At 40.6% G+C, this 19,583-nt stretch overlaps 1 protein-coding gene across 1 annotated transcript in view; it reads right to left on the reverse strand.

Annotated features, from left to right (window-relative positions):
- LOC125883834 (phosphofurin acidic cluster sorting protein 1) overlaps positions 1 to 19,583 on the reverse strand; it is a 112,173-nt gene that overhangs the window by 50,116 nt on the left and 42,474 nt on the right. Inside the window, exons 2-3 of the mRNA XM_049568419.1 lie at positions 2,988 to 3,075; positions 252 to 341 (exon numbers count right to left, since the gene is read on the reverse strand). Of these exons, the coding sequence (XP_049424376.1) occupies positions 252 to 341; positions 2,988 to 3,075 (178 nt within the window). The remainder of the gene's footprint in view (positions 1 to 251; positions 342 to 2,987; positions 3,076 to 19,583) is intronic.

A 19,583-nucleotide genomic window follows, 5' to 3' on the forward strand; every position in this document is an offset into this window, starting at 1 on the left:
ATGCATTCATCCACTTTGACTACTTTGCTCAAAATTTGATTTTGGAGAAAAAAAAAACACCTGCCCCCAACAATTTAAAATAGTTCAGCTTGACATCTCTTAACTTTGCATCATTTATCTGTTGTGACATTTCCACCTTTATTGAAGTTATGTTTGGCAATGTCTGTTGAGTAAAAGAAAAAAAAGCATGATAAAGTTTTTGTTATCTTTTGACAGACAGGCACCTGGCCTCTCTGAACTTTCGTCTTTACCTGCAGGGAGAAGGTGAGCTGCAGGTCGGTCTCTGTCAGCCCCGCTGAGGACAGCAGGATCTCGTTGGAGCGCAGGATCCGCTTGGAGCCCTGAGTAGGCGACAGGAAGAGGAGAGAGAGAGAGAAAGAGAAAAGACAAAAGAGAGAACGTCATGAGAGCAGGGGAAAGATGAGGAGATTATTGTTAGCATGCCCCAGCTAACTCCAGCAGAGTTGAAACAACGAACCCTCATCAACCACATGCAGAGAAGAGAAGCGTAGGACGGAAAGGAGGTTGAGACAGAGGGAGGTGAAGACGAGGAAACTGACGGATAGGAGGGAGCCGGGAGGGAAGATTGAGCAAGTGGTGGCAGCAGCAGCGAGGAAAAAGAATTAAAACAGCTTAGATTGTATTATTTGCCAGAAACAGCAGAGAATTTATTGGTTTACTTAGATAGAAAACAAGATGGAGATGGCGAAGAGTGAAAACAAGCCAAGGAGCAGAAACTGGGAGTGGAGCCACAGCATTAAAAGGGAATTTAGACATCTTAAATTGGATTGTGTTGAAAACTACAAGGAATCTGTTGTTTTTCTTCAATTATGGACAAGATGGAGACGACATGGAGTGCATGAAAAGTGCAACAAAGCAGGGGAGGTGAAGAAATACAGATGAATACACTAAATATGGATGAAGTGAGCTGATACACTCTTAATTTCTGCATCCTAACTTTATTTGTGGAATGACAACATAATAAATCCAACAAAAAACACCATATTTTTTAAGGTTATTCATGTCAAAGGGATGGTTCAGAGCATTTAAAGATGGGTTGTATCAGACACTTATCCATAGTCAGTATATTACCTACAGTAGATGTCAGTCAGTACGACCCCAGTTTGGAGAAGCAGACTAAAATACCAACACAGAAGCTAAGCAATTTCCTGCAGTAAAAAGGTCAGCAGCAAAATGTGTTTTAGCCAAAATCCTTATCAGTGTAAGTGCACGATATATTTAGAATATTTTCACTGCTTTACCTTGCCGTCAGACAGCGATTTCTGACGGGGAACAGAAGTTGTGACATCGCTCTCTTCAAAGCCAGACTCCATTGAGAAAACAGCACTTAAACATCACTGAACACAGGTGTTTCTGGTCTACCACTGCCTTGATCGATTAGTTAGTTTGGATTCACTTAAGTCACAGAGTAACACAAACTGACTGATTGAGGCAGTGGTAGATCAGTGACTTCTGTGTTCAGCAAGCTAAAATCAGCCGTTTTTGTCATTGGAGTCTGGTGGCTTTGACAAGAGCATAGATAGGAAGCTGAAGCAGAAGGAGCTGTCTGAGTGAGTGAGAATATTTGGCTGGACTCCAGCCTGCTTTTCCAAACTGGTGGCATGCCGACTGACATCTCCATCCATCCATTTATCCAAAGCCGGGTCGCAGGGGCAGACGTCCCTCTCCCCAGCAACGCTTTCCAGCTCCTCATGGGGGACCCCAAGGCGTTCCCAGGCCAGACTAGATATACAATCCCTCCGGCATGTTCTGAGTCTGCCCTGGGGCCTCCTACCAGTGGGAGGTGACCAGGAGGCGTCCTGATCAGATGGCCGAACCACCTCAACTGACCCCTTTCAGCGTGAAGGAGCAGCAGCTCCCTCCGGATGTCCAAGCTCCTTACCCTATCTCTAAGGCTGAGTCCAGCCACCCCACGGAGGAAACTCATTTCCACTGCTTGTATCCGCGATCTCATTCTTTCGGTCACTACCCAGAGCTCATGACCATAGGTGAGGGTTCGGACGTAGATGGACCAGTAAATCGAAAACTACGCCTTCTGGCTCAGCTCCCTCTTCACCACGACAGTCTGGCACAGCGCCACAGACGCTGCGCCAAACCAAACCACTGACTCTCTCTCACCACTCTCACGCTCCATTCTACCCTTACTCGTGAACAAGACCCCAAGATACTTGAACTTGAACTGACTGACATCTGCCATACGTTATACCCTGTCTACGGATAGGTACCTTATACTACCCCACTTCAAAAAATCAGAACTATCCCTTTAACTTGGCTCCATCTGCTGTTACAAAGACATCACATGATAACAAATTCAATACTGGACTTCTAATAATCAGAAACCAAAGCTGCAACATTCCTGATCCTTTCAAGTGAAGGCAAGAAGTCATTTAGAGTACAACGCTGTGGAGGAGTTACACAAGTATTCTGGCTGTAAACAGAGAGGAGGAAGTGTGTCCAGATCCAATAACCTGACTCAACAAAACAATGAACGACTCCTACAAAAACGGAAACTTTAAAGGAAAAAAAAAAAGCTCATTTTGTGGTGTATTTAGCAGCATTTCAACATCTACTGCTCTTCTGGTTTGGCTCACTTAGAGTAAGGGAAATTCTTTGAGTCCTTAAATACAATTTTGCTGATTTAAGCTAAAGAAATAAGTTCTTTAATTAAAGCTGCTGACTAAGTCACTGATGAGGCTTTTTTAATTTCCTGGAAAGTTTAATCAGACATTACAAACATTAACTTTGACCTATACTATGTTCTATACTCATTCAGGTGTTTTCATTGGCTTCTAGATATATTTAAACATTATCTTTCTGATTGGATTGTATTTCCATGTTCAAAAGTCTGGTTTGGTGAATGAGATTTAATCTATTTTAGCAGTTCTGGTTTTACAGTTACCATTTTGAACCTATCCCTTCCACTGCTGCTGCCCATTTCATTGCCTGACTGTAGAGATACCACATACCTGCAGTTTGACGGCGATGACCACAGAGGTGAGGTCTTTATCCAGCTCCTTCAGCATGATCAGCTTCTTCAGAGTCAGGTTGAACAGCCTGTGGACAAGACACAAGGACACTTAGATTGAATGACATCATAGCCCCCTGCCCCTACTCCACCTCTCTTAGACCTCTTGGATCCTCAGAGCAATGTCTCTTAACTGTCCCACGATCGATCTGGTGGGTAAGGGAGATCGTGCCTTTGCAGTAGCTGCTTCAAAGCTTTGGAATAGCCTTCCACTCTCAATCAAATGCTCCCTCTACCTTGACACTTTTAAGACAAATGGTAAGATGCACATGTTCGCAATGGTCTTTGGTTACTCCGAATGGTTTTGATATTTTAGTATTTTATAAGCTTTTCACATATGTAATTGCTCATTGTTCCAGTATTTATTGAGAGTCCTGTAACATTCGGAGAACGTTTGCACTGTCAATTTATGTCCACTAAAAGTGCTTGATTCACCACTGACAGGCTCAGATTGTTATTCAGTGTTTGACAACATTATAGAAAGGATCCCTACAGAGACAGACCATTTTGTTTAAGGGTAAGATCCTTTTTGTTTAACTAGAAACAGCCCCAAAATCGCCATCACCAGTTGCACCAGACTCCATTAAAATAAACAGTTATTTTAGCGTGTATAAAGTCAGCATATCGTCGCTGTCCGATGAAAAACGTGTATCTCCACTTTTGATGATTTTGACTTTCTACGCGCATTGATGGACACCCAATGGAGATACGTGTTGAATAGATGAAGTAATAAAACATCTTTCCATTGGTTATTTGGATACCCAACGCTAACGGCTGCTAGGGAATATTATGGACACTATGCACTGTAGAAAGTCAAAATCGTCAACATCAGACAGCAACGATATTTAACAGTGTTTATTGCAGCCAAACCAAAATTGGTGATTGTCGGAACAGTGGAAACTAGACAAACTAAGACAGGTTTATTTTGTTTCTGTTGATTTTAAATGAAGTGTGTGTACGATAATAAAATTACCGTTTATTTAAATGGAATCTGGTGAGTTTGGAAGACACAAAAAAGAGACCAGGTTGAAAATACAAAACTTAAACTTTAACGAGCTGTAAGCCAAAAAAGGCGCTCAGCGTCTTTGCACGCAATAGAAACCGACACCTACTCAGATTTTTGAGCTCTTTATTTCCCTACTGATACAATTCCCTGTCAAAAACATTACAGTAACTCTGCCTGGAAAGTGCAAAATGGATGAGAAGCTGTCAAGAGGTGGGGGAAAGCTTCACGGTGAACTTTTAATTCAAAGTCAGCAGAAACAAACATCTTCACAACGAGGTGCGGAGTGATGACAAGCTCTGAAAACATTTTTCTTTTAATATTTGGTGTTTGTCGTTGATTGATGATGCATGAGCAGAGCCTTGCTGGAGAGTTAGTGCATATTTATAGATATATATTTACCTATTTTAATATTATATTACATTTTCTATTGTGAATTTTTCAATTTTATATTATGGCTCTTGACTTATGCATTGTATTCATCGTTATGCAACAAAACACAAGACAAACTTAAACTATTGTTGTGCCTTAAAAACAGTGTTAAAGGCAAAAAATAAAGAAGCAGCATGTGTCAGCCTCTTTCTGCTTCATCTTCACATTCTGACTCTCCAGTGAAGCATCAAATAAAAGCAAAACCAAAATGAAAAGTGACACCTGAAGAGATTTTTAGTGCAACTTTGTGTTTTTTCTGATGAAAAACTGTTAAAAAAAAGATTCAATTACGCCCCCGACGGGACTGAAAGTGGTTTGCTATTTTCGTATGAGGGTCCTTTTTTCTAACTGATGCCGACACTTACGTCAGCACGCACAAAACATACAAAATCATGCTGAATGTCTTCAATTTGAGGAAAAAAAGCTTGTGTAAGTACAATTTGCGGCTCAGCTAGAAGTTCCCAACTGTTTCACAAATGTAAAAATGCACTAGAGTTACACACAAAGATAGACAATTGTTCAAAAACACAGAGACACAGACAAGAAGCACTCAAAGAACTGAAACGAAATTGGAGAAAAGACACACACACACACCCAAACAGCAGCTGTGCAGCCAGTGGTCAGTCTGTTCAATAATTCACCTCCAGGGCTTTAGAGACAGAAAGTAAACCACTAAAATAGACCCGCAGGGACCGCCGGGAGGGATTCAGAGAGGTAGCGAGAAAACAAAGGAAAAATGCAGAGATACAGATAGCATATTATATGAAAGAATGGCATGCAGGAAAACATGAAAAGACAGACAGGCTGACAAAGAGAAGAAAGAGACAGAGAGGGGAGAGAAAAATGACAAACACAAAAGTGATGAATACAGACAAGAGAAAAACAAGCAAGCAGTCAGACAATGAAGGAAAAAAAGAGACATGAAAATTGAGGGACATATCGAGAGGGAGAATAGAGATGTGAGGATGAAAGAGGCTCACAAAGAGATGAACTGTCTGACATTGCGAATGTAAAAAGAAAAAGTGACTTCTTTTACAGGACAAGATTATTTTATTCAGAGGAGAGGAGAGAAAAATGTAACACTGATTCTACAGTGTTCCTATTATGCTTCTAATACTGTGCGATAACGTGCAATAGGACATTTAACTGCACGGCTCATGCAACCAGTGACAGCTGAAGAAAACCAATGAATTTGCAAGAGCAAAAAAAAATATGAACATAGGGACAAAAAATTGTACATTTCTGATTGTTTAAAGTGATTTAGAAAATGAATAAAAAATGAAATACATAAATAAATCTATAGCCATATTTCCTCATCAATGCCTCTGCACAGAATCAGGAAGAGGAGAAATAATAGAGGAAAATAGGAAGACATTACGTCAGACAGAAGGTTAGGGATACATAGGGCAAATATGTACTGCCTTTGCCAAAAAAGACACCTAATTAACCATTTAATTGTTTACATCCATGTCTACTAGATTCTTATGCAGCCATGACAGCTGCTTCAAATATGGATGTTGTTGCAAAGAAGCTACAAATTCTAAAACATGGATGCTTCACTCACAACTTCCCCCTGAGAGAAGATCTATACAATCAGCACAGTTTCAAGATGGATACCCAAGATGAGTGTCACCAACTCAGTATCTGATCAAATGTCTCCCCTTCTGTTAAGATATGATGTTGAAAATGGCCAGAAAAGTGTTCTTGCGGAACATTATGATGTCACAGTGAAGCTGACTTAGACATTTGTGTGAAATTTTGTAGGAACTAGTGTCTGAATTCTTGAATTACAGCCAAAAACATGTCTTTGAGGTCACAGTGATCTTGACCTTTGACCACCAAATTCTAATCCATTCATTGTTGAGTCCAAGTGGATGTTTGTGCCAAATTTGAAGAAATTCCCTTAAGGTGTTCTTGAGATATTGCGTTCATGACAAGAATGGGACAGATGGACAGACATTTGTACGTAACATACAGGTGGGCAACCTGAAAACATAACGCCTCCAGCTTTGGCTATCACCAGCACGGAGGAATAAAAATATAAACATTTTCAGAGTCAAACTTTTTAACTGTGAAGATTTGTGCTGCTTTTCTGTGTTTAAAAACATCTTTAAAGCAATAGGTTTTATTATAGGTTCCCAGTGAGTAACAGTAGCAATATGAAGGTGTCACCTTGGTATCAGGTAACTTTTTCAGTGTTTCCTACAGAATTTAAATCTAGGTTTGGCTGTAGGTGCCTTTGTGATCATTCTGTGTCCCTTCTCTAAACTGGGAAGTTATTACGGGCTGTTGAACGCAGCGCAGGTGGAAGTCCTCATGCTTTTTTTTGTTTCCACGGCTGGAGTTTGTTTGGTTTGTAGTTGTGAGGCGGATCATTGATCAGTCAATGAGTTTGTGGTTGGATTAGCTGATCAATTCAAATCAATTAATTAGATCAGGGGAGGTGCTGCTGCTGAGGCAAGTGGCAGCAAACTTTTAGACCCAGCGCTGGGCCATGGGATGCACGGTTTCCATGGTAATATAGCCAGTTTCATCTAAAGTAGGGCTGCACCTAACAATTATTTTCATTGGACTAATCTGTGGATCATTTTTCTGATTCATCCATTAATCATTTAGTCTATAAAATGTCAAAAACTGTAACAAGAGTTAATAACAATTTCCAAGAACCCAAAGTGACATCTTTTTTTTTCTTTCTTTTTTTTTTTTTTAAAGATTTTTTTTGGGGGCTTTTTGGTTTTTAATTGATAGGACAGGCTAGTGTGAAGGGGGGAGAGAGAGTCGAACCCGGACTGCTGCAGCAACAGCCTTGTACACTGGGGGCCTGCTCTATCCACTAAGTCACCAACGCCCCTCAAAGTGACATCTTTAATTTGCTTTTGTCCAACCAATTGTCCAGAACCCAGTTTACAACTTTCAAATATGATTAAGAAAAGCAGCAAATTCTCACATTTATGATCAAACTTCCAACTGTTTGACATTTTTATTTTTAGAAAATGAGTGAAATGATTATTCAGTTATTTAAAAAATTTAATTTTCTCTCGAAAAGTAATTGATTAATCAACTAATCATTGCAGCTATAATGCAAAGTAGCTTGTAAAAATAATGGACAATATTAAAATGAAAGTGCTGTTGTTGTTTTTTTTCTATATGAATTAGGAAACATACGTTTTCCCTTCATCGCACCTGGGCACTCTGCTGCTCCGTTAGTGTCCTGAATGGTATATACATATATATATATATATATACTGTATATATATTCAAAAAATCCTCCGAATAATTGGTCCAGCTCCAAAAATAGCAAATCAACATGTGGCAGCAAATCCACAAATAAATAAATGTGTAGAAACCCTGATTTTTTAGACTTAAAATCACTAATTCATGAAGCAAATGCGATGAGGTGGTTTATGAGTCTATAGCATGTATTCAGCAAGTTTCCCTGCATTCAGATACTATCTACTATCACTTCCCAACCCTGCTCTGTTTACAGCCTGCATCCATTTTATAATCCATTTCAGGTGATTTGGATGACTGAAACAATAGAGAAAAGTAATCAACGCAATCAATGAGAAAACAATCGACCAAGCTCTACACAGAGTAGATCAATAGTCCAGGCAGGCCTGTGGAGAGAAAAAGAAGTGCTGATACACAAACACACACACTCCAACTTCTAGAGAAAAGATTAAAGGCAGACAGAGTGGACAGAAAAATTTCACCCCTGATCCAAACACACCTCTCCACCCTCAGCTCCCTCTCATCTCACCTGGGCCTTCCTCCAAATCCACCCCACTTTACCGCCTTTCATCTTTCTTACAGCGCTCCCATCCCAACACTTAAAAACGGAGTGGCCCGACTGCTGACGCAACCACTGTAACACTCAGCCACAAAACACCGAGAGCCTCCCTCCTCGGTCCCAAGGCTTTACGCACGAGATCAAAGTGGCCAGGAGAGGCTAAATCCATGAATAAAAACAAATCAATTTTTCTCCTCTGATAGAAAGGGCAGCTAAGTGCAGCTTCTGCTTACACCTGCTGGATGTGAGTGCAGTGAGTAAAGGTGGAGAGGAGGCAGGAGAGGACGGGTGCCAGGGGTCGATTTGGGATGGGACTAAAGCACCTGAGGTAAGCCATTAGGGAGACAAGGGGGGGAAAAGGATGGGACAGAAGGGGTGAAACAGTCAGACTGGAAGATGGATAGGCATGTAGTGCTAGAAGAGTCACAGATGAACTGGAAGTTGTGGTTTTCGTGCTGGTGCCTTTCAAAATAAAGACCATGTCTCACGTTTTAAAAAGAAAGGCCAAAATCTCCACTCAAAACCTGAGCACATGTCCGTCCAGATTATATAAATCTCTTTAACCATAACACGTCATTCAGAGAGTCTAAAAGGACGTTTTGTGCGATGTCAATCTTGCCAGTTGGCGCACATCAGAAGGACATCATTGGTTTGTACCTGCTCAGTACCGTTTCTCTCCAAGAGTGTGATCAATCACAGAGCTGACGAGACGAGTAAATGTTTATGACACCGCTGGGGCCTTCACCGCCGGACATCAAAGCTGTGGGTTATAGCTTCTGGAGGGTCTTAAAACTCCTCGAAAGCCCGGGCGTTATTAATCAAAACTCAAATAAGATGTCATACTCACGGTGCTCGTTAAGCAGTGACACAAATCTGCACAGGATCGAGACTGAAGAAATGTTAGAACCTCTGCATGAGGTTGGTTAATGTCCCGTAAATGTGTGGAAAATGCCTGGAGATTTTCAATGGGAAGTTAAAGGAATACTTGACCAATAAAATCATCATTTGTATATCAATTCCTCACCCTGTGTTACCTTGAATTCATGAAGAAAACTTTTGCCAGCATGCCTCCAGTAAATACAAATTCTTGATGAACTGTAGACATGGGGGGAGTGCGTTTAACAGCTAAACTACACCAATATACCAAGTTTTGCTGCTGTTAAATGCTGCAATTCATCAAGAATTTTCTCAGTTTTTCTTGATTCAACATGGAAGAAAAAACGTTTTCTCTAGAAATTCAGTGTATCACAGGCTGAGTAATTGATGTAAAAATTGTACCTTTTGATAGTGAACTTATTTGAGGGGTAAAAATTTGAACCCAGTACTTTGCAGTATCAAAACCTTTCCCGTCAAATGACGCCTGCATGTGATTCTTTTTGCACCCAGATCTAGAAAAAATGGCTATCTGTATGGTTTTACTTGCAGCCAATCACTGCAAGTGTTATTTGATTTAACGCAACTTGTAATTGGCCAGCTACCACAGCTGCTACAACTCGTACAGCCTGTGGTGTTGTGATGGTGAGCGCGGTGTATTTGACAGAGGTGGGAGTTCAGGGTACAAAGAAGCCAGCAAAATGTTCTAAAGTATAGTAGGTGTGTCTCAATTCAGGGGCTGCAGCCTTCGAAGGCTGCATTTGAAGACTGGTTACATCACATTGGTGCAACCAAGGCCGTCCCATTTTGAAGGCTTCGTCAAATGCAGCTGAGAAATGCAGCCTTCTGCCCACTTAATTTGGAGGATGCAATGGATGAATTCTTCGTGGCCCAGCCTATACCAAGATGGTTAACCAACAGTTGTTAACAAGCTACCAGTTAACTGTTGTTAACATTACTATTAGCTAAAAGCACACAGCTTACACAATATTAATTCAATAAGTTTACCTGAAAACAGTCCATCAGCCTACAACATATCAAAGAGCGGTGTCTCTGGCAGTGAATCATCTCCTCTAGTATCAAATTTAAAAAGAATATATATAGTCACAATCTTTGGGTCCGTAATTCAGGGCTAACTACCTCACTAGCTTACTCCTTCTTTCATCAAGCGCAGCTGGATGCTAGGTTCAGTTTGGTTGATGCAGTTTTCAAAGGACGTGGCCAACGTAGACCGTGAAGGCCGCATCCTTCAAAGGCTGTAGACACAGCTATTGTACTACACTACACCTGTGGTGTCTGGCGGCATTTCATGCAGCTAAATGCTTCTGTTCATATGATGGTTATCAAATAGAGTAGAAAAAAAGGTGCCAAATAAAGCAATGTATTGGTATCGATATCACTTTTAGAGTAAAGGTATGGGTACTGGTATCGCATTGTTTTTTAAATAGCACCCAACTCAACTTAACTGCTAAGTTTTCCATTTCCATTAAAAGGGTTTACAATTTCGTCTGTTTATGCTCTGGCAAAACGTTTGTTTCTAACTGCATATGACAAGCTATAAACAGCCTGAGCAAATAATGGTAATAAAACAGAAATTTAAGGGTTTTGTCCAACAATACCCTTGTAAAGTTCCTACCTTAAATATTCCCAGAATTTTGCCACCCTAGCACAGTAGCACGAAACTCTTAATCAACTGCTCAGTGGATTTCTACTTCCATGATACAACAAAGTCTAAATTCCCCTTGAGAACTTACAGTAAATATCCAAGCTGTACTTCATTGTTGCTCAGTAAATGGATACCGGCACCAGTGGGACTTCTGCATTACTATAGCCGTACTCGGCTGAAACACGAGCCTTCCATTAAAGCACAATGCTGAATATTAGTTGTACAACATCTTCTTAACACAGCCGACAACAGAAGCACTATTAACTGCACAAAAACCATTCAAGAGTGATTTGTACAAAAATGAAAAGGGGAATGGAAATACGAGACGTCCACGGCCCATAGCTGCTGTTTTTATTAATTTTCTGACACTTCTCTTATGGGAAAATTACCACAGCACCTCGGCGGTGACCCCTGCACTCTTAACTACTGTAAAAAAAATCCCCCTGGATGAGACAATCAGCCAATTGTTTAAAAAAAAAAAACAGCTCAAGTCCCGACTGCCACACAGTTACAGCACTTGTCACCACAGCTGACGAGAGGAATCACATTGTAAAGGTCACAACAGTCCGCCTGCCACAAACGCTTCCTCTCCGGTCCAGTTCTCACTTCTCTGGGCCGTCTCCCCGACAGCCTGTCACTACACCTCGACAGTCACTACACATTATTATCAATCTGGACAACAGACCAGACAAGAGGGACTCAAAGGAAAACACACCAGGGTGCGACGGCAAGGGGCAGTGCAGCCACTAGGAAACACTAAGGCTTTTGATTGTACAGATAAGAATGGAAATATGGGAGCACAGCATCTTGTTTCTTGCACAAATAATTACAAACCTGCTTCTACACCGCAGCAGCTGGGATATAATTATAGGCTGCAATATATAATGGGGAAAAAAACAACCAACCAATTTGTCTTTCAGGGAGTCGAGCTAAGCCAGGATTTTGATTAATTCCCAATAGGATTTAAATCTCTAGGACCCGAAACTGGTTTTTATACTAATACAAGGGTTCTGGCTGTGCAAACACTTCATGTGTTCATCCACTGAATGTCAAAAAATTGTTTTGACAGATTTGTTGTAAATACATTAATTAATAAAGCTGCACCTGCTCTGTTTCCACCTTTCTTAACAGTCTTTCTTTTTCTCTTTTCAATTCACGGCATTTTGATCAACTGCACCATATTTAAAGTACCAAGCAAATAAAGCTGAGATTTACATACGGCTTATTTTCTAACACAGCTATAAGTAGGTAAACGAGGAAAAAGGATATACTGTTTGACTGATTAATTGTCAATAAATCTGCCAAGTATTTTCTCAATTAATCGTCAGGATTTTTCACTATCATAATAAGCTAAAAGAAAAGCAGCAAATCAATCATCAAAATAACTAATTGTTTCAGCTTTCGATATAGAAACATTTCAAACAAGGCATCATTAAAGGATACGAATGGTGTTATTCTTTATTTTTTACATTGTTGGGTGTTCATTATTTTGTCAATAGAAGTCAGAAAATACTGAAACATGCACTGTATACACAGAGGCCAAGGGGACATCTTCAAATGGTATGTTTTATCTGAAACAGTCCAAAAATCCAAAGCTTTGCTCAGTTTATCATCACGTACGGCAAAGAAAATCATCAAATTCTCACATTTAAGTATTACGAAACTAGCAAATGTTTGGCTTTTTTGCTTGAAACATTCCTAATACTTACCAATTTTTTGTCAATCGACTGATCGTTAAAAGAACAAGAACTCAGTCTCTCAATAGTTTCTGACCTCCGTGGTGTCTTTGTGGCTCTCTTCCCTATTTAGGGCATACATTTTTAAAACAAATATATAGTTTCAGTTTTTAAAAACGCCTAGTAGTATCCTTAACTAGCTGGGCACTGTAGTTTTTTAGCAAACATTACTAAAACAGGAGTAAATAGTGCATTTGTTGGGGACTATTTTATGTGGTGGATGAATACACATTTTGTAATCTGGTGAGCACTTCCTCCAACAGAACCAGTGTATGTAGGAGCTTTAATTACTGATTAATCTGCCCATTATTTTCTTGATTAATTAATAAATCATTTGTAAATAAAATGGCAGAATGTAGTGAAACATGCCTCATGTAATTTCCCAGAGCCCAAGGAGACATCTTCAAATGGTATGTTTTATATTAGACCAAGTAAGTATCTCCTCCGGAGACCCTAACTTTTGTTTGGTGTGCATTTTCAATTTTTCCAAGCTATTTGAGATTAGTAGCACTTGATAAGTATAAAAAACAAAACACTGTCAATGATAATAAATAAATAAATAAATAAATATATAAAGCCCCAATACACTCAAACGAGACAACAATAAAGCCCTACTGTCCTCAAAGGAGACGATAACGAAGTCCCAATGTGCTTTAACAAGCTGATGAAAAATTTGCAATGTCTGCAAACAAATACTTCTGTGGCACATTTTAAACTAGAAACATTATCTATCATAAATAAACAAGTTTCAACTCTAAAATGTGATCAGGTTTTGGACCTTGTCCACTTTTGTTACGGGATTGGCTGCAGACTGACTTGGCAGAGAAAGCGTCCATCTTGTTTTAACATGGATTAGTGTATTGTGGTTTTACTACCACTAGATGGCACAAAAGAGTGTCCACAGACGAGGACAACAGGTCTATCTTAAGTAGAATGACGTATAAGGTCAAGTAAACCCAAAACATAATGTCCTCATATGAGGACACAACACTTTTAGCATGCATGAAGTTCATATCAATGTATGAATCATATTATATAGGTCATCTTTCCTTGTAGTCTCCTTCGGAAAACATGAAAATATGATAAGCATACTAACAGAAAACAATCACCTATTAAATGTCCCTGCACCACACACCACACCACAGCTGACTATCCTGAACTAGCTGGGCACTGTAGTTTTTAATGGAAACGTTACTGAAACGGGAGTAGTGTATTTAATAATGCATTTGTTGGGGACTATTTTCAGTGGCGGATCAATACACATTTTCTAATATAGTGAGTATTTCTGGAACTGTGTGTTGGACTGAGGCTGCAAACAACAATTTGTATTTGTTTTATATTTATATCTGACAATAATTTTCTTGATTAATCGATCGTGATCTGTGAACTGTGAAAAGTGTCCATCAAAGTATCCTAGAGCACACGGTGACATTTAAAGAGCCTTTAAAGGTGAACACCACCTTAATTAAGGATTCCAGTGTTATTCCCATGGCCTAGGGAAGCTCAATCAATATTTGTGGATATGAGCGACTCTCTCTTACTCTCGTTTCTATGTACTGAATTGTTTATTGTCAATACTTCAATCACCCTGGGTGGTTTAGATGGTTAACCACAATATGTATTTAAATATAGTTGTGGTTTCCAACTCTCAAATCTTCACCTGACAAGATCCAAGTGTGATCATAACAATATGTCAATTAAACTTTTGTGGCATAGAGCAGTTTTGCAGGTTGGAGTCATTCGGACTATAAACTTTAAAGCAGCTCTAAGTAAAGTTTGTCTCTAGCTTGTTAGGACATTTGCCTCAGAGGCTCGTGTCCAGTTAAAGTGTTAAGTCGTTATTACTCAAACAAGTACTCAACTGACTTCGAAAAGCTTTCCTGTCGTTGTTTAAACTTCCTGACTGCAGCCCCACCCTTCTGACACCTACTAAGGATTAAACAAACTGTAAAAAAAAACGTATTACCAGATGCTGTTTGTGCGAGGTCTGCTACTCTGCATGTCTGAAAGTCGATACCCTGTCTGTGTGTCCTTGTCTGGCAATGTGCCTTGGGAACTGTTTGTAAAACAGCATATCATCTGGAGAATGTCACATCAGAGGAGCAGCCTTCCAGTTATAGTGCGCTTCACATCATGATCAATAAAACAGAGAGATGCACACAGACACCCCACCCCACCCCCACCCCACTGTTTTAACTGCACCATCAATAACGTCTGGACCAAGCCGCAGCCACCACAAGTGAACGTTGAAGCCGATGTGGAAGTGCATCAAGTTGCAGTTCCTCTAATGGTTGCTGGATACAAAATGTAAAAAAGAAAAAACTAGGACAACACATGACTTCTCTTGAAAGACATGTGTCAACACATTTTTCCTTGCAACACACCAGTTTCACTTCTTCTAACTTTACCCGCTGTAGTTCCAGTGAAGAAGAGTTTAGGCATGTACAATATTGGTTGGGTGTGTTTGCTTTACTAACAGGTGTCTCAGCCAAACCCTTCAGCTGAATTTGGGGATTTTTTTTCCTTTTAGCATGAAACTGCTAGGAAAATGATGAGGAAACCAAGCTTCAGAAACTCCCGTCGCAAACATGCTGATGACATCACGAATTATGCATTTTTGTCTTTCGAGAACATGATGAGGACGTTGTGAATATTCCTACAATAAATCTTGAGTATCCCATTTCTGCTCGACGTCTTTTTAGCACCTGATACAACAATACAACGAGTGACAACACTGGCTGGTGAAGTGATTAACATTGATCATCTTCTTACAATGCAATGTTCTTCTGGGAAACCTTTGGTCCTGATATTCATGTGGATGCCACTGAATGCACTCCATCCACCCACGCATCGTTACAGACCAAGTACATCTCGTCATAGCATCGGCAATCCCTGCTGGCATGGTCCTGTGTCCATGCCTCAACAGGTCAGAGCCAAGTCTGATCCACAGTTTGACCTGTCGAGGCATGGACTCAGGACCTCTGGGGGTGTCCTGTGGTGTCTGGAACCAGGGTGTTAGTGGGGATCCTTCGAGTCCTGTGGGTTGTGGGGTGGAGTAAGGCACGTCCAACGAATGCTTGATCAGATTGGGATCTTGGAAATTTGGAGGCCAGGTTGACACCTTGAGCTCTTTGTCACGTTCCTTTGGCCATTCCTGAGCAGTTTTTGCGGTGTGGCATGGTGCACTGCCCTGCTGGGGGGGGCACTGCCATCTGGGAGTGCCATTGCCATGAGGGGGTGTACCTGGTCTGCAATGGTGTTTGGGTGGCTCGTGTGTGTCAAGTGGCATCCACATGAATGCCAGGACCAAAGGTTTTTGCAGCATTCTCTCTGGACTGATTAACTGGTGCTGGTTTCTTATATTACTGTGGCATATTTATTATGAATACAGTCCATGTGATGCTCATTTTGTTCATTTTCCCTGTTTCATCACTATTACAAATGCAGCTGTAGCCAGTATCTCACTATGACTATCCTCATTCATATCTTAAGAAGCTATAAATCATATTCAGCCACAAAATAAACCTGAAAAGCTGCGAATCAGAACAGAAGTACAGAGAGTTGTTGCATAGAGATGATACACCATCTCATCTAGTTGCATTGGCGTGAACCGGCAGGTTTTTAGAACGTTGCAGAACGGTGCGTTGCAAGGAGTTGCATGTTTCAACTCATCTTGTCGCAAATCTTTGCTCTGAACTGGGCTTAAGTTTGATTCATTAGCTTACTTGGGAGCTTTTAACCATGTCACATGGTCTTTAGCAGCAGTTGCAGTCCCTTCTGCCGTCATGAAAGTGTTGAAAGGTAATGAAAATCTTTTAGCATCTACAGTTCAGTATACACAATACGATCAAAGCTCTGTTAATCAGTCTGATGCATCCTCGGTCGTCAAGTCCACATGCAGGATCTTTATCATGCCCCTGTCCTGTGTTGTGAAACTGTGCTTCGATCGTTGGACATTACATCATAAAAGACAGGAAAGACCTCCGTCTGCAGGGTGTGTGAGTGATGGTGTATTGACGAAAAACAGTGTTTTTGTGTGTGTCCTCAGTGGGTTACTGAGTGCATCAATTTGTCACAGAGAGCCTTCATGCTTCTACAGGACAAACTGGAGAAGACCTCCCTGTCTGATTCACCACCGCTAAATAAATGTTTAATGCCCCTCTGGCTGACAACGCCTAGTGTTTTCCCAGCAGTCGCTGCTATTTGTTTGTTTATTAGTTGAAGAGAGGAAGGCATGGGTGGATGAAAGGAGGGGAGCTGGCGGAGGCAGAGAATCGTTCAATAATGTCTGTGGGAAGATTGACCCCTGACATTCTGGAAAGGCCAGTCTCTGAAGAAAAGACAGCACGTCTGCCAAAGATGACAAATGTAGTCGCCGACACACACAGATACACAAATTAAGCCACAGAACAATATCAAATATCAAACCACTGGAAGGAAAATCAAGTTGAAGGAAGATGCACGAAAACTGGCTTGACTCATTTCAGCCTGATTGAAAGGAATACTTCACCCACAAAATGATCATTTTTGTGTGGCTTTTCTGTCAGTTACAGTATTTTTTTCAGTTGATTAAATAATCTTTGGTCTATAAATGATCACAAAAAAAAAGAAAGTTGGAAATGCCGTTCAGAATTTCCCAGAGCCAAGGGTGACCTCTTCAAACTGTTGGTTATGTCAAAAAGGTTTACATTCTTGAATGTAGGCTTCTGAAGAAGTAGTATCCGTGTGCTGAGTCAAGGTAAACAGTCTCTAAGAACAAAGAAAAAAAAACCCGCACACACACACACACAGGATGCTTTCACACCTGCTCTGTTTCGTTCAGTTCAATCAAACTGAAGTTCATTTGCCCCCTACATGCGGTTCGTTTGGGCAGGTGTGAACACTGCAATCACACTTGGGTGTGCACCAAAGCAACCAGACCGAGACCTTCTCTAAGAGGTGGTCTTGGTCCGGTTTTGATCAATATTTTGATTAACTGTACAGTCCTAAAGAAAGTATATTACTGCACATATCTAAAAGGTGACAAAGTGTAAACACTGTAACAGAAAATCCAAACATTTCAGAGGACAGAACCAGCAAATGTTTGGCATCTCTGCTCGATGACTGACTCGACTGATTAAGAGATTATCGAGATGTCAATTAATTTCCTGCCAAGCAACTAATCCATTAATTGACTCATCGTTTCAGCGACATATTAAACTACAGCAGGAGGCTAAAATAGAGAGTGACATGCCAACAATACAAAGGCGACCATGATTTCGTCAGGATGGAAATGAATATGGATGAGGAATTTAAGCATAAAAACGTCAGAATGTAATTTTAAAGAGGATTACAGACAACTATGTCTAAAAATGTGACTGTGTGCAAATGCCTGTGGCTTTAAGAGGAAGGTGCCTATAGTTTCCTTGACGACAGTCTGTCACGGGAGGTGTGACCTTGCCGTGTCATACAGGCAAAATAACATGCTAAGTACACAGCACAGAGGGAAAACAGTTCTCCCATCGACCTTCACGCTATACCTTCTCATTTGTTTTCTTCCCTCAGCCTTGCAACCACAATAATCTTTACTTTCCTCTTGTTCAGCCTTCCTCCCATCTGACCCCTTACTTTCCTTTTCTATCCTTCCTCTCATCCCATATCATCTTCCTCTCCTCCTACTCTGCTCATTTTCCCTTTCTCTTGTCATGAATGCTTCGTCTCCTCCCTTACTTCAGGACAACTCCTGCCATCGTCCCGGCGTAACTCCTCTCTCAACGCCTGCTCCACCCCATCTCCTCTCTTAAATAACGTGGCGTCCCCTCCTCCCTTCGGTAATTGTGATCAATGGCGGCACCCGTTCTGTCACTGACAGAAGGAGTAAGAGTCCTACCCTCCTTCTTTATTAGCTTCCACCGCTTCTCTCCTCCAAACTCAATATCATTCCATTACATGCATTAGTCTGTCCGCGACACACACAGTTGAGCCAAACACTCATTCTGGACACAGAGCAACACACACACACACTCAGTGTGATCCAATATCTTACAGATGACAGAAACTATATTCTGAGTTGACACCAATCTCAGGCCAATGAATCTGAAATATTCCGCTGAATAAAATAGAAATTAAGAGCATTAAAAGTCAGGCTGACGTGAGTAAACCTACGTCAGTGAAAACACAACTTAATGAATCTTTTATGAACTAAAATCAAATCTAAAGAAACGAAGTAATTCACCTGTTAATAATCCAATGTACCAATGAATGAGGAAGATACAACATTTGTAGCTGGTGATATGGCCAGCTGACATACATTAAAAACAAATTTCCAATATATATAAACACATTACATATAATAATTTCTTCAAAATTGTATACATACTAGGGCTGGACCTGAATATTCGATATTCGGTAGGTATTCAGTTTTTGAATTTTGAGATTTGGATATTTGTTGGGGATTTATTTTTTCTTTAAATGGCAATACAAATTAATTTATTTGTGGCTAACATACAGTGACAGGGCTAACTGTTAGCATCACAAGGCTAATGCTACCTAATGGTTACTAACAGGTTTAAAGACCAGATTGAGCCATTTCAGTGTCTGTTTGCGTTTGCTGGAACAGATAACGGCTCAGTATTAGATGTTAGCCACTTCTGCCATGTCAGCTCGTGCTAACCAAACAGACACTGGACTGACCATTTGCTTGGAGGACGGAAGCACCAAAGACAGTCAGTCGTTGTGGCGTCTGACCTGTTTAACAGAGACACTGAATCTTAAAAACATAAATCTTAAATGTGTTGGTGCTAGTATGCTGTTTCAGCGCCTCTGTTTTACAGAGCTATGTTAGGCGTCTCAGATTCAAGCCTATTATGAGCATTCATGTTCACTCCATCTGCCCTTGAAGCTCCAAATATTTGCTGTTGTCCCAGCCCTAATTATATGCATATGAAATCATCTAAATCAGTCGTCCCCAACTGGTGTGTTGGAGTCCAAAAGTGGGTTGTGCGTCTATTCTGAATGGACCTGAAGTGACTCGAAAACTTGTCAAGTTTGTCAAAAAC

The sequence above is a fragment of the Epinephelus fuscoguttatus genome, linkage group LG23, assembly GCF_011397635.1.
Source record: "Epinephelus fuscoguttatus linkage group LG23, E.fuscoguttatus.final_Chr_v1".
NCBI classification, from domain to species: Eukaryota; Metazoa; Chordata; class Actinopteri; order Perciformes; family Serranidae; genus Epinephelus; species Epinephelus fuscoguttatus.